The sequence below is a fragment of the Zingiber officinale genome, chromosome 7A (assembly GCF_018446385.1).
Source record: "Zingiber officinale cultivar Zhangliang chromosome 7A, Zo_v1.1, whole genome shotgun sequence".
Taxonomy (NCBI): Eukaryota; Viridiplantae; Streptophyta; class Magnoliopsida; order Zingiberales; family Zingiberaceae; genus Zingiber; species Zingiber officinale.
The window spans coordinates 8,344,336-8,357,529 of NC_055998.1; the positions used below are offsets into that span (position 1 = coordinate 8,344,336).

At 40.0% G+C, this 13,194-nt stretch overlaps 2 protein-coding genes across 3 annotated transcripts in view; one reads left to right on the forward strand and one right to left on the reverse strand.

Annotated features, from left to right (window-relative positions):
* The window catches only part of LOC122000903 (bromodomain and WD repeat-containing protein 1-like), a 28,858-nt gene extending 27,312 nt beyond the window's left edge, over positions 1-1,546 (reverse strand). For both annotated transcript variants that reach the window (XM_042555403.1, XM_042555402.1), the window contains exon 1: positions 1,284-1,546. The gene's annotated coding sequence lies outside the window, so the exon portion shown is untranslated. The remainder of the gene's footprint in view (positions 1-1,283) is intronic.
* Positions 1,547-11,660: 10,114 nt separating this feature from the next.
* Positions 11,661-12,872, forward strand: LOC121999180 (circumsporozoite protein-like). Its single transcript, XM_042553898.1, has 2 exons — positions 11,661-11,923; positions 12,518-12,872. Exons 1-2 carry the CDS (start codon positions 11,661-11,663, stop codon positions 12,870-12,872), a joined length of 618 nt encoding a protein of 205 aa, XP_042409832.1.
* Positions 12,873-13,194: the final 322 nt, after the last annotated feature.

A 13,194-nucleotide genomic window follows, 5' to 3' on the forward strand; every position in this document is an offset into this window, starting at 1 on the left:
TACAGTGAGACCCCCTTCAAAAAATAAAATACAAATAATTGTGACCAGAGTTTTTTGTGCTAAAATAACTACGGATGGAAATTAATCTATATTCACTAAAGAATGTTCAGATGGTTCTATCACAAGTTCCTTCTTCTACAAGTACATAGTAGAAATATATTGAACAAGCAAGTGTTACTCTATCTTTCAAGTTCAAGCACCTATCAACAACAACAACAACAAAATCAGCCAGCAGCCAACTTAACTGTTCTCAGAAGTTACATCTTCAAGGATATGCAACAGACATAAGCAGCAAAGAAGAATGAAACAGAAGGAAAATCATGTAATAGTACCATAAAATTGAGATGGAAATGTTGACCACCAGAGAAAAAAATGAAACATAAATTATAAGAAGTTCTCAGAAGTTACATCTTAAAGGATATGCAACAGACAGAAGCAGCAAAGAAGAATGAAACAGAAGGAAAATCATGCAATAGTACCATAAAATCGAGATGGAAATGTGGCCACCAGAGAACAAAATGAAACATAATTTATAAAAAGCCTAAATGCGAAAAAAAAAAGGATTATGGAACTATTAATGGACAAGAGGTTTGCCAATGAGTATAGCTTTCACTTCCCTGAATGAGATATTTGTTAGTTGTTGCACCCGCGAAAAAAAAGAACTAGGAAATCATCCTCTCATCCTGAGTAGTAAAACAGTCTCATGGCTACTACTCATACTATGATCCATGCTATCATATTTCTTTGGAACTAAATTAAGGCAATTACTGAAGAGGCTATCTTTTTTGGCCTCTTAATTACAGAAATAGAGATGGATCTGAGTTTCTAAAATTCCAAACGTTTTGCTTAAAAGTTCTAACACACATAAATCAGTCAGCAAGTATCTTGATTACTGAAAACAGAAGACATCTCCAACAATCTTATCAGTCTTCGCTATACCCATCCACGTCATAATTAAATAACAGCAAAACGAATAGCATATAATTGTTCTACATGAAATTGAGGCTAAAGTATGGAGTAAAATAGATCTGTAACTCTATCAATGAAAACGAATAGCACAGAGACCTCATCAGCATCAGCGAGTATTCAAAATATGATTAAAATAAACTATTATATGATGATCAGACACTCGACCTGGAGGTACTCTTCCAAGGATGCCCTACAAAATCTACAAAACAACTAACCAAGCCGCATAACTCCACAATGTGAAGCTAAAACCTAGCCTTGCAGAACAAAATACACCGAGAACAACACAAATTTGGAATTCTAGGTGAAGTTCTTACAGATCTGATTACGAAGAAGATGAGGCGAAAGGGGATGAAACGAACTGCAGCAGGTCGGCAAGCGATCTCGACAAGAGATGGGCAGAGGAGATAGGGCTGCTTGGAATAGGATTCAGGGGCCAGCGTCGACGGCGAAGGGGAGGACGGAAGCGAGTAGGGTTTCGCCGGCAAGGAGAAGCGGAAGGTATCGGCGCCTGGCTAGGACACCTTCTCCCCCTCTCAGTTGACGGAAACGGACCCTCCGTTTTGTATTTTGCGTAGAGGATTAGAAGGTTAACAGACGATAATGTATAACAAACGGAGCTACGAATAATTATTCTCAAGAAATGCTTTTAAATAAAAAATCGAAATTAATAAGCTCTGTAAGGACAATTACCAATTTAACATACAAAAGTTGTAACTTATATAAATACCTTCTTTAATAAAACTTTCGAAAAAGCTAATACAAGAGTTGCGTAAATAATTAAATATATTTAATTATATTTAATTAATTTAATATATACACTGAGAGAATAAAAAAAGTAATTTGTTTTTACTTAAGTTTGATTTAAATTGTTATCTATGACTTGAAATTGTTTTATTAATATTTATCATTTATATAACATTTATTTTGTCTAAATTAATAATTTACAAATTGAATATAAAAAAATAACGGAGATTGATAGTTATAATTCCTTTTTAACTAAATGGCATGAAAAGTAATTTTTAAAATTTTAATAATTGAATTTTAATTAAATATTTTGTTTTAAGTTAAAGAAGAGATCAAACTTAGTTATTGATTAAAAAAAATTCTATGGTTGAATTGTGTTTTATCTGTAAATATAAAATTATATTTGTTAAAAATGCTTTAGAAAATCCAATATTTTGCCATATATTAATTGTCTATTGAGTATTTTTGAGGTTAATTGATTATTAATATTAATAGGATAAAAAGAATACGAATAAAAAGGAAACCACATCGTTTAATTCTATACTCCAAATCTGAAAATTTTAGAATGAGAAAGAAATACAACTTGGAAAAAAGTTAATGAAACACAAAATCTAACTAAACACGCGATGGCTAATTTGGTGTATTAACTCTATGGTTAACTTTATGGCAAGGGAATAGCCAATTTAACTTTGGAAGGCATTAAATGGTGAATTTTAAAACTAAATAATTATGTTAATTTGGAAACAAAATAACATTGATGTAACTCTTAATTTCTATGAATTATACAAATTAGAACTAAAACTAGTGTGCATTTTCTATGAATTTATCATTTTTAGATGGATGATGAATGATATGGTAAGTTATGAGCAGATCTATGTTAGGACCAAAATGTAGCTAGAGGGGAGGGGGGTGAATAGCTCGGTGCGATCTTCGTGCTTGACGTTGCTTGTTTCTTCAAAAATGTGCAGCGGAAATATAAGAAACACTACAATAATGCGCAACAATCTATAGGTGATGTGATAGTGAAAGTCAAAGTGAGGTAGCGGTCAAAGTTAAGATGAGGTGACGGTCAGAGCGTCACGTGCAATGGGGCTTAGCTCCTCTCACTCCTTAGCGTAAGACCTTCAATACGAGGACGGTTAGTCTGAGAGCCGGTCAGATTTGAGGGATCTAGTGCTTCATTTGTGTCCATTCAATTTATAGCTAATCGGCCCAAGTGCCGATCGGACTTATGGGACCTACCGCCTATTCTGAACACATCTCTCAGCAGACGGTCGGGCGACCCCAGAGTTAGTCGGATTTCCAAGACTATAGTCGGTCGGTCACGACGCTAGTTGAGTTTATGAGGCTCAACACCCTCTCCTCTTATATATAAGGCAAATGTATGAGATAATTCTCAATACAAATCTAGTCGAACATAGGGTCGGACGGACTCCCAGGTTAACAGTTCAGGGGTAAGTCTCATAATATATGGCCGATCGATCCAAAGTACTGATCAGATCTTCCAAGGCTTTACTCCCCCCTCTTCAAAAATATAAATCACAATATACAAGCAGTCAGCTAAAGATTTGGCCGAGATATCGTTAGGGGACAACATTGTCAGGGAATGACAACAACCCACCAAAAAATAACAACTACTTATCAGAGAATATTCTACTGTTATATTATATACGTGCGATGGAGCCTTCCTCGAAGGATGGCTATACATCTTCCATCACCCAACATTCTGACGACATATTCTCTCAACCTCATCATTGATGGCAGAAGTTATAAGAAGCGATTCATATACCGGTAACAGAAAATTCCTTATTACCTCATTATTGCAAAGGTTATAAGAGGTGATATAAAAGGGGATTCTCTCCGTTGGTGAGATATGCTCACATTTTTGCTCACGCAATATATTTTTACAAACTTGACATCACGCATCTATTGTTCTTCTTCTGCACCTTTGCCCATATACCACACTAACTTGAGCGTCAAAATGGCTATGCCAGGGACCCCTCCCTAGCTCTTGCTCAAATATTCCCTTTTGCTCTCTCTCTAGTGTGTGTAGAGAGGAAAAAGGAGCCCTTTTCTCTCCAGTTAAAAGTCTACTTCTAGTCAACAGCAGAGCCACGTACCCAGCGTGCCATCTCCATCACTTTCAAACAAGATCAAAGTTAACGTCGTCTATTGGAACTTTCATCTGAAACTAAAATAAGGAGATGGAATAAGTTGGACGACTCATAATCGTCACTTTATAACAGGAAGATTTGGAATTACTCATGTTAGATCGAGACGCACGCGAGAGAGGGGTGAATCACATGGTTTTTAAAAAACTTTGTTTTTCGATTTTGAAATCAAAGTATACACAGCAGAAGATTTAAACACACAAATAGAAAATATGAAAACATGACTCGATCAATTTTACTTGGTTTGGAGTCTTTAGCTACTCCTACTTCAAGACTCAGGTCTCATGGACCTATCGATGAATAATCCACTAAATACCTCTTCTGAAACTGCTGGAAGAGGGGTTTGAGTGCAAAAAGAATCAAAGCAAGTGTAATACGTTATACTTTTCCTTTTGCAGAAAGTAAGTACAATATTTAACTTTGTTACCCAACACTTTTGAAGATGATTGACTTAATTTCAATGTTAGATGTCTCCTCAATAGTATTCAGGCACAGAAACATCGTAACAAAGAAATAGCAGGAAGCTGGAGCAGTTGGAACTTCAAACGAACATATAGAAGCTTGTAGAAGAGTTAATGTTGAATGCTTGGTCGAGCAACACTTTTATAAGGTGTGGAAGACACCTTCCATAGGATTGAAGGCGCCTTCCATAGGTAAAGGTTTATCCCAGAAAGTGTTGATCCTTGTCACCAATGAAGTTAAATTTTATCTGATAGAAAGCGCCTTCCATAGTGCCGAAGGCGTCTTCTGTCCCATGGAAGGCGCATTGGGTATTGTTCATCCAAGATAATTTTTGCTTCTTTTATCCTATAAAAGTGTTAGTCAATAAAAAATATTTAACCTGCAAAACAAGATTAACACAATAATAGTTATGATTAATTTATGACTTAGACTCTGTCCACGAGACTAAGATCCAGTTAGGGTCTCAATTTAAGTTTTCAAAATGGACCTAAATTGGGCCGACACCTACTATCCCCTCAACCAGGATGCTTCTTCACTTAGTCACTCTCCTCCGACGACTTGCCTTCACTTACCGAGTGTCGACTTACCTTCTCGACATCCAATCTAACACATTAGGTCTTCCTATAGGAATCGTACATCCGGACTTTGCCAACTGGGAATCAAACATCTCGATCTCCTGCCAAAATCATGCATCCGAACTTCTTCCTGCTAGAATCTCACATCTGGACTTCACAAATCGAGAATCACTCATCCCAACTAGACTTCATGCCTGGTGTCGGGTCCCATTAAGTTAGTCAACCTGACACACTCGATAACAAGATTAGATCAACAACAAATCTAAATTTAATCCATTTGTCATTCATCAAAACTCATGTTTGGTCATTGGTGACAAATGCACCAACAATCTTTTCCTTTTTGATGTAATAATAACCTAGGTTAAAGTTAGAAAAATATACAATAAAAGCAAATAGAAATAACATGATAGCAAAAGGCGAATACACTCGCCCCAGTGCCCCCGTCAACTCGTCCCAGAACCAACACGGAGGAGGTAAATCACGGGCGGATACTAGCCTTTGGAATAGTAACTAGCACATAAGGGAGACATTTACCTCGGCTTTGTCGAGATTTGAACCCCAGATCTCATGGTGGCAACACCTCATGCGCTAGCCACTAGACTGTCCCGAGGGGACAACAAATAGAACTGACATTATTCAAGAGAAAAAAATTAAGTAATTTTAATTTTTTGTTTTATTCCCTTGATCATTTTAGGATTAAGAATTTCAAGATTTAATGTCTTTTTCTTACTTAATCTTTACCCTCCCCTTTTGACATTCATAAAAAATAATACAGATAAACATAGCAGATTATAATAAAACTTTAGTAAGTATAGAGCTTAAAAAAATCTACAGGTTTTATAGGAGAGAGGATGTAATATAATTTTAAAAGAAATTCTCAAACATTTCAAAAGAGTTTCAAAACGTGAAAAATATTAATTTACTAAAGCAAATCATTTTACAAAGCTTAAACTATAAAAGAAGTTTATAAATCATTTTGCAAGATATAAAACACTTTAAAAAAATGTTGTATGAATATTATAAAATAATTTAAAGTATTTTCAAAGAAATTTTACTAAGTAAAATAATTGTGAAAGAATAAATTTGTGCAAGAGTTTTCTAAACTTTTCAAAGTGTTTGAAAAACATCTTTTAAAGTATTTTGACAAAAATTTTCAACATTTTCAAAAAATATATTTCAAAATATTTGTTAAAAAGATAGTTTGTTTGAAAAATACTTCTTAAAATTTCAATTGTTCAAAGCTCCCTTTAAAAAATTTTACAAGGAATTTGTCTAAGTAAAATAGTTTATTTTTCAAAGTGGAAAAACACTTATTTGAAAAAAAAATATGAATTTTTGCAAAGCAAGTATTTGAAAGTATTTTTGCAAAATATTTTGAAAGTGATTTTTACAATAAGTAGTAGGAAAAGAAATAAATTATTTTAAAATATCCTCCTCCTAAACTTGATACATTTAAAAAAATATTCATCTAAAAATTTAGCCTTAAGTGTCTAACTATTAGTTACTAATTAACTATCAGAAGATAGCAGTGTTCACTGTTGAATCCTGTGATAGTTTTGATGTGATCAACCAAGTTGGTTAGGTCCTGTTTTGTGTTTGATCCATGTGTCTGAGTGTGCAGGAGCTTAGGAGCGCAGGAAGTCGAGCGGAAGACGCAGTTAGTGTGAAGGACGGCACAGGAAAGGAGCCGACGGGCTCGGTGCGTCCGAAGGGCGAGAGAGCTGCGGAAGAATACACCAGTGGGCGAGAAGAACGTGCGCAGCGTTCAAGGGACGTTAAGCCGGGGAGGAAGGCTGCTCAAGGAAGGCCGGAAATTGGGTTCGGGTGAGCCCTATTTCGATTGGCCGAAATCACTCAATCGCATGGAGCTATAAAAGTCAAAGCAAGGCGAAAGGATGTTGGAAATAGAGCTTAAGGCGCCTCAAGCCAGTACTGGAGGTGCCTCCACCTTGGAGGCGCCTCCATCTGCCTTGGAGGCGCCTTCAGTCTTGATGGAAGCGCCTTCAACTGGTCAAAAGTGACCGTTTACGCTGCGGATAAAGTTTTATCTGCCCACTTGCTGGAGCCGCCTCGGACCCTCGAGATCAGATTTTCAGAGGCTATTTAAATGCCCCTAGAACTAGGAATTCAACATCAATTGAGTATTCAACTCTGTAACAACTTCCTAGCAATAGTTCTGAGCCGTTAGTGTGTAAAAGGCTTCTCCGCCTTCAGCAAAGGAGATCTTCTACTGCGCTTTTCTTACTGCCCTGGATTAACAACCCTCTTGGTTGTAACCAGGTTAAATTCCTGTCTTCTTATTTCTTTATTACTTCATTATTTTGTTTACTATTGCACTATTTGAGTTGAAAGTACGAGGAGGGTATAGTTTTAATTTTTCAGAAGCAATTCACCCCCCCTTTTGTTGGCCTCCGCTGCACCTACAATTGGTATCAGAGCCAGACCGCCTCAGAAGGACTGACTGCCGACTGAAGCACAACGATCAAGACGATGGCCAGAGCAAATATTCATCCCCCGAAGTTCGACGGAGACTTCACGACGTGGAAACGCCAGATGGAGGTATTCTTTAAAACCGACTTCGATATTTTACTAACTATGAAATATGGTTTTGAAGTTCCAAAAGACAAAGAAGAGCATTAATGGAGCAAGAAAGAGCAAGCCGAATTTGTCGCCAACAGAAAGGTAGAGTTCCACCTGCTTAGTGTGCTGCCACCACAAGAGGTAAGTCGGATCGAAAGCTACAACTCCGCGAAAGACCTCTGGGAAAAATTCCTCGAGCTTCACGAAGGTACCTCGGAAGCTAAGCTAGCGAGACGCAACATCCTCCGGACCCAGTTAATGAACCTTCGGATGAACCAAGGCGAGAAGATAGCGCAACTCCAAGTAAGGATCAAAGAGCTGATCACGCAACTAACCAATCTTGGAGAAGAAGTAACGAACCAGGACTCAATCCGGTACGCGCTCAACCCCTTCCCCAGAACTCCAGAATGGGCGTCCTTAGTAGATGCATATTACATCTGAGGGTGAAGCGCTACTGGACTACTAACTTAACATAATTAGAGTTGTTCACATGTAAATATCAATACATAAAACTCTCTAAACATGCAATTAGTGACAGCGAAAAACTTAAACAACTCATCCTATCATATTCACAAGCATATGTTCACAACTAACACTACGTATCAATCTAAACATGCATGCAATAATACTACAACTCAAACAATAGAACTATTGTACATGGCAATTAAAAGAAAGAATTCTAAATACATAAAGTCACTCTGATAATAAAATCATCAACATGAATAACCAACTTCAATAGTCTAAATACAAAGCAATCTTAATAAATTTCTAAACTGAGTCCCAAGGCTTCTATAGTCCAAACATCACACATCCATCTGCACCTCCTTGTCGCCTTCCTTCGTTATAGTTTTTCCTTTCCTTTTTCTGCAGTAAGAGGAAATGCAACTATAAGCAAAATTGCTTAGTAAGCGCTATCTAACTCACAAAACTCGAATATGCATGTAACTGAAAGAAATCTAAAACTGAATGCTCAGGAAGAAATACTACTCATGCTCATCTAACAGCAAAAGAAACATAGCATACTGAAATACTAAACATGTAAGCAAATCCAAACAACATGTCAGCATATAAGAAAACTAAACTTGTTGAATTTTAAACTTATGTGAAGTTTATTTCACTTGTTTAAAATTTATACTTTTATACTTTAAAATAATAATCAATTATTTCTTGGGCCCAGGCGTAGTACCATTGCGCGCTCCCTAGTAAAACTGAGGTAGCGAGCCACCAGTTCTACAAGGGTAAAGACCTTGGTCTTACCAGGGCCAAGACCTCGGAATTGGTCACCTGGATTTGTTTAACGACAACCTCGGAAGTCGGGTACTAGCCTCTTAAAAATAAAATACTTATTATTTGTTTAGAACTCTTAGAACAAATGCCTCGGCATTTCTTCGAGCACTTGGCGTGTTGCTGATCCAAATTCTGAAATTTAGGGATCCTATTAAGACCTTGGGCTTGCTTTACATACAACTACTCATAAGCCTAAAAGAAAACTAATAGGCACAATACCACTCCACTGTCTACTCATTTACACGCTTGATTTTATTTATTGCAGCAAGGAAAAAAAACCAACTGAGATGCTACAAAATGAAATTAAACTACATGCTCCAAATCTAAATCATTTCTTGCTCATTACCTAGCAACCAAAACTAAATCTGCAGGGATAAACATAAGCCGATCATGGCCATTAAGGTAACAAGGAAAACCTAAATTTGTGCTACTAATCATAAAGCTGTAGAATGAAATGCTATTTATAAGAATTGTAGAATGAAATGCTAACTATAAGGACTGTTCTTTTCGATGCATAGCACAAACCAAAACAAGTAGTAAAGCTGTTCGTGTCCAGTTAATTGCAAAAGAAACCAAAATCTGCAATGCTTGGATATCCTCAAGATGGGTGGTAGCCCAGGAAGGAAGATCTCTGGCATCAGCCCATCATAATCTGCCAGGCACTGTTGTACTCGCCAGTAACTCAACCTTCTGTGGCTAACTTCACTTTGATGTAGTAAAGTATATAGATAACGCCCATGCTTCATCTTATCTAAAATCTGATATAGAAAGTTGATTAGTATTCTTGGCTATCGAATTGAAGTGGTTCCTTCCGCTGTGATGTCAACACAATATTTTTTTCCTTGACTTGAAGGGTATATGTATTCTTCTGCCCATCATGGAATAACACTAGGATCATACTGCCATGGTTGTCTAATACATGAGATACGTACTATGGTCACCACATCACATTGTCAAAATATTTACAAATTGAAAAGACAGAGGCATCACGATCTACTGTCTTATTCAGTTAGGATAACTTGTATGGTTTAGGATAACGGTCCGCTTTTAGCTGTAATTTTTGACAGTCTCAAGACTGTTTTCACAATCAAGTACTGGCCGATGATCTTCAGAGACTTTATCATGCATGGTGTAGGAAGTATGAAAATATTGGTTCTCAACCAATTTTCCTCCGAATCGCCCTTGGGAGTTAGCAGACTCTTACGAATGACCAATGTCTCTTGGTCAACATAAATTACCCTACGTATCGATTACAATCTCGGCCTATAAATTGCCGGGTCTCTTTTTCCATATCTTCAATCAATAGACTTTTTCCTATTTGATTAGTAGGGCGTTAGCCTTGTGTCTTTGTTTGCCACAAATCATAACACGTGACAGAGCATTAGGATCAACTAATGACTCGAGCGTAAAGACTTCACGGGAGGAACGTGAGCCTCGAGGGCTAACGGATCGATTGTTTTGGTCGCCTTACCACTGGCTTTGATTTTGTTGTTTGCTTAAATATATTTCATCCTCTCTTTGATCAGCACAGCCCGCTTGGGCGCTTGGCCATCGCACTTCGCTTAAGTCTTGGACCGGGTCGGAGGTCGCGGGTTCGAACCTCGGCCGAAACTCTTTTATACTTAATATTTTTCTGTTTTCTATTACTGCTTAAGTTTATTTCGCTATATATTTAATCAGCACGGCCCTGCTGGGTTCCTGGTCATCCGAGACAACTTAAGGCTTTGCTTAACCGGAGGTCTCTGGTTCGAACCTCGGCTCAACCTCTTTATTTTTGCAACTTATTTCTTTTGGTAAAAATACCAAATGAACTCCAAAAATTGTATAAAAATACTCTAAAAATTTCTAAAAATCTCTAGAATATTTATAAAGCATCTCTAAATATTTTTAATTATTATTAGGACTCGTAATGAGGAAATTTGGGTTGTTACACTTCTTGTATGTTCTTTTTGTCCCTGTCGGCCTTTTCCCATTGATCCCACTGGTTAAACCACCGTGCCTTTCGTTTTCCGGCTATGGTCAGTTCCTCTGACCCTTCTCCCGGCCTCTGGTACCACAACATGGAGAGTCAGTTCGACTCGGGTGATACTGCCGACCTGATAAGTGCTTTCAATCTTTTCCCCGACCATGAGCTAGTTTTAGCCGAGCCGTCTGCCCGACCCCACGACCCGTCGGCCGACACTGTCACCTTTTTCCGAGACCAATTTGTAGCGGGCTTTCGATTTCCCATCCACCCGTTCATGATAGAGGTCTGCAACTACTTTCGCATTCTGCTCGCCCAACTTGTCCCTAACTCCTTTCGGCTACTGTGTAGTGTAGTTGTGTTTTTCCGAGTGCACAACATTCCTCTAAAGCCTCAAGTTTTCCATTACTTTTATTATCTGAAGCAGTCCGAACTAGGTACCTTTTTGTTTCAGTCTTGGATCGGCCTCATCTTCTTTGATAACATGTCATCCTCCAATAAGCATTGGAAGGATTACTTCTTCTTCTTGCGATTCCCCGAACCACCTCCCTTCCGGACCCGATGGCAGACTGCTCTGCCTACCCAACCTGACCTGAAGCGGTATAGGACCGAGCCCTTCTTCTTCTTGCGATTCCCCGAACCACCTCCCTTCCGGACCCGATGGCAGACTGCTCTGCCTACCCAGCCTGACCTGAAGCGGTATAGGACCGAGCCCGCCTACCTCTACGCAGCCAACCTGCTGGCCGGGCTGAAGCTGGATATCCATAAGCTGCTCCACGAAGGAATGATGTATATGTTCGGCTTAAGTCCGACCCGAACGAGGCTTCCGGGCGGCCCTGGTAAGAAATAACTTTTTCCTTTTTTCTTTGGGTCTAACTGATTTCTTCTTTCTTTCTCGCAACTGCCACTATGATGAAGTCGGTGGCGCTCGACATGCTAAAACTCAAGGCTGCCGAGATAGAGGCAGCTACAGCGAAGGAGGCGGAGAAACTTGGTCTCGCTCCGGCCGGCTCTCATGAAGGCGAGAGCGAAGAGGCGCAGACGGCAGGTGATGCGTCTGCCGCTCGGACTGCCACTAACGAGGCGGCGGGAGAGACCGCCCCGTCAGGTACTCAACCGGCCATTCAGACCGAGGAGGGCGGGTCTTATGGTGATGAAATTCCATTGTCTGGGTGCAAACACCGCCGAACGGGCACACCAACCAGCTCGGCTACCTCAACTGTGCATGTGTCCGAGCAAACAGACGTTCCCCCTCTATTGGCTCATGCGACGGTGGAAGCGCTATCTTCCGACCGACCCCCCTCTCAGGACGATTAGCCTTCTGATCCCATCACTGTCCAGCCCCTTAGCTCACTCCCTTCTGCTCAACGGAAAATCAGACGATCTCTTATCCATTCTGATCTGGTCGGCCAGTCCTATGCCCCTTCAGCGTCTACTCAATCTACCCCGGGCGGGCGCAGGATTATCAAGGCTATACTCCACCTATCGACGGAGGAATATCTGCAGGCGGCCGCACGGCCGGCGAGTCCCGAACACCAAATAACCATCCGGGGAACCCTGGCGAAGGTCTGGGAGGACGCTCGGGCGCGCATTGCTTTGATGCTCCCGGGGCTGCTCGGCAACAGCCACATACAACAGGCCACCGGGGTAACTCTCATCATAACCTCCACTTTTTCATTTCCGTTCGGCGCTGACTTTTTTCCCTCTGATCTTGTTGCAGTATTGAGTGGAAAGCATTGCGGTAAGTAACCGCCTTGCGTTTTTAGAGGAGGAGTTCAAGAAGCTCAAGGTTCTGGTGGGGCTCCCCCTCCAGGCCCCTCTTATGCAGAGTTGAAGGCGGACCTTGACAAGACCAAGAGACTGCTGGAGGCCGAGCAACACAAATCTTCTGACCTGCAGACTGTGGCGGATCAACTCAAGACTGAGGTTAAGACATATGACAAAAAGATCGAGCAGGTCAATACCAGAAAAAACATGGCTATCTCCGATCTGGAGATAAAAAACACTAAGGCCCGGGCCCTTGCGCAGAGGGTCAAGGAGTTGACTGACCTGCTCACCGCCGAGAAGGCTGGTTGCTCAGCGGAGGTGATCGCTCTCCAGGGTGACCTGAAGACCTTTTAGGATGCTCTTGAAGCCTCTCGAGCCGCCCTTAAAGAATATCAGGAGGCCAAGCCTAGCCGGTTCACCGTCATGCGGCAGAACTATATCCGTTCGGAGAAATTCATAGAGAAAGCTTGGCTCGGCTTGTCCATGCATTTGAGTTGGTTGTCCTTGCCACGGTTAATTATCTGAAGACAGTGGGCCGCCTCCCTGAAGACTTCACCATTCTTATCCGTGACCATGCCGGGCTTCTTACCACGATCCCTAATGATGTCTTTGATTATCTAGAGTGAAGTCGTTGATATGTTCTTGTCGTTCGAACTATTTTAATATATGTACTCGC